At 60.3% G+C, this 1,281-nt stretch overlaps 1 protein-coding gene across 1 annotated transcript; it reads right to left on the reverse strand.

Annotated features, from left to right (window-relative positions):
- Window positions 1-438: 438 nt before the first annotated feature.
- Tsp_14045 (conserved hypothetical protein) lies at window positions 439-1,024 on the reverse strand. The gene is made up of 2 exons (XM_003368295.1): window positions 913-1,024; window positions 439-836 (listed from the first exon to the last, which is right to left on the reverse strand). Exons 1-2 carry the CDS (start codon window positions 1,022-1,024, stop codon window positions 439-441), a joined length of 510 nt encoding a protein of 169 aa, XP_003368343.1.
- Window positions 1,025-1,281: the final 257 nt, after the last annotated feature.

Raw genomic sequence — 1,281 nt, forward strand, 5'->3', positions numbered from 1 at the left:
TTTTGAAAGAAAGCGTTTCGGTCGACCGAGACAAAGTGATACGCGAGCATTTGGCTGCCCTATGGAGGGAGCCAGCGTGCCGCGAGATGTCGGCGCGGGGCATCCAGTCCCTGGTGGACGAAGTGACTAAACATCTGCGTTGTCTCACTGCTCTGGATAGAGATCCATTCGCCGGCCGTCTCCCCGCAAGCGAGGTCCTGATGCCGATGTTGCTGGACAAATTTCCCCCGGCGTTGATAAGGGCCTGGGACACCAACATCGGACCGGATGCAGCCGAAGAAGAGGACAACCTGCAGAAGCTTTTGGAATTCGCTCAGTGGCAGGCGAATCTGCTCGCCAAGTCGAATGGAGAAGAAGCGAAACCACCTGCAGTGAAGTCGGAACAACGGACGCCCTCGTCGAAACCGTCGCGTCCTGAACAGAGATATGGGGATCGCATCAGATCAACTGCGGCGGCGTTGGCAGTGGTCGCCGCCAAGGGCTGCCCGTTCTGTGGTGGGGAGCATAAGGCGGAAGAGTGTGAGAAGTTCCTGAAGGCGGACCTGTCCAGGAGGAAAGACATGGCGCGAACCAAGGAAGTCTGCTTTCGATGTCTGGAGACCGGGCATATGGCGAAAGGATGCCGAGGAGGTCGACCCTGTGGCGTGGACGGATGTCGCCAGGCGCATCATCGGCTCCTTCATCCGCTCTCGACGAGGGAATCGACAGGATCTTCAGAGTCTGACCGCACCCACCAGGGTCTTTTGGTCGTGCGAAGCACCTCCGGGAAAGGACTCCAGACCGCCCGTGCTTGCGCTTATGGGCCAAACGGAAACCACGTGGTGGTGAATTGCCTGCTGGACACCGGGGCCGCAATCTCCTTCATCCGGAAGGACGTGGCGAAAGCTCTCGGACTCACTGGGCATCATGAACGTTGTCGCCTCACAACTCTCGGAGGTCGTGGAGGGCCGGAGCGCCGATGGCGTAGAGTGGAATTTCGGCTTGGAGCGGTTGGAAGCTCAGGCCGACCGGACGCAAGCACCATGGTGAAGGCGCTTGCAATTCCTCGGGTCTACGGTAAATCAGGGCCGGCGGAGTCCCCGGACGGGACACCGGCAAGGACCGTACCCGAGGGTGGACAGCGGCAAGGAACGCCGCTCATGGTCGATGTATTGGTCGGCATCGACTACTATTACGAGCTCGTGACCGGTCGCATTCGAAGAGCGACAGGTGGGTCAGTGGCCGTGGAGACCCGCCTCGGGTGGATCACGTGCGGGAGAGCCGCCCGAAGACGATCCATCG

The sequence above is a fragment of the Trichinella spiralis genome, assembly GCF_000181795.1.
Source record: "Trichinella spiralis strain ISS 195 chromosome Unknown Scfld2727, whole genome shotgun sequence".
In the NCBI taxonomy this organism is placed as follows: Eukaryota; Metazoa; Nematoda; class Enoplea; order Trichinellida; family Trichinellidae; genus Trichinella; species Trichinella spiralis.

Excerpts from the sequence above, each read along its gene's own strand:
- Tsp_14045 (XM_003368295.1), bottom strand. The coding sequence starts at position 1,024 with ATGGTGCTTGCGTCCGGTCGGCCTGAGCTTCCAACCGCTCCAAGCCGA. Across the intron at positions 837-912 it reads GAGAGTTGTGAGGCGACAAC|CAGGCAATTCACCACCACGT; the intron begins GTTCATGATGCC and ends CCCGGTGTCCAG.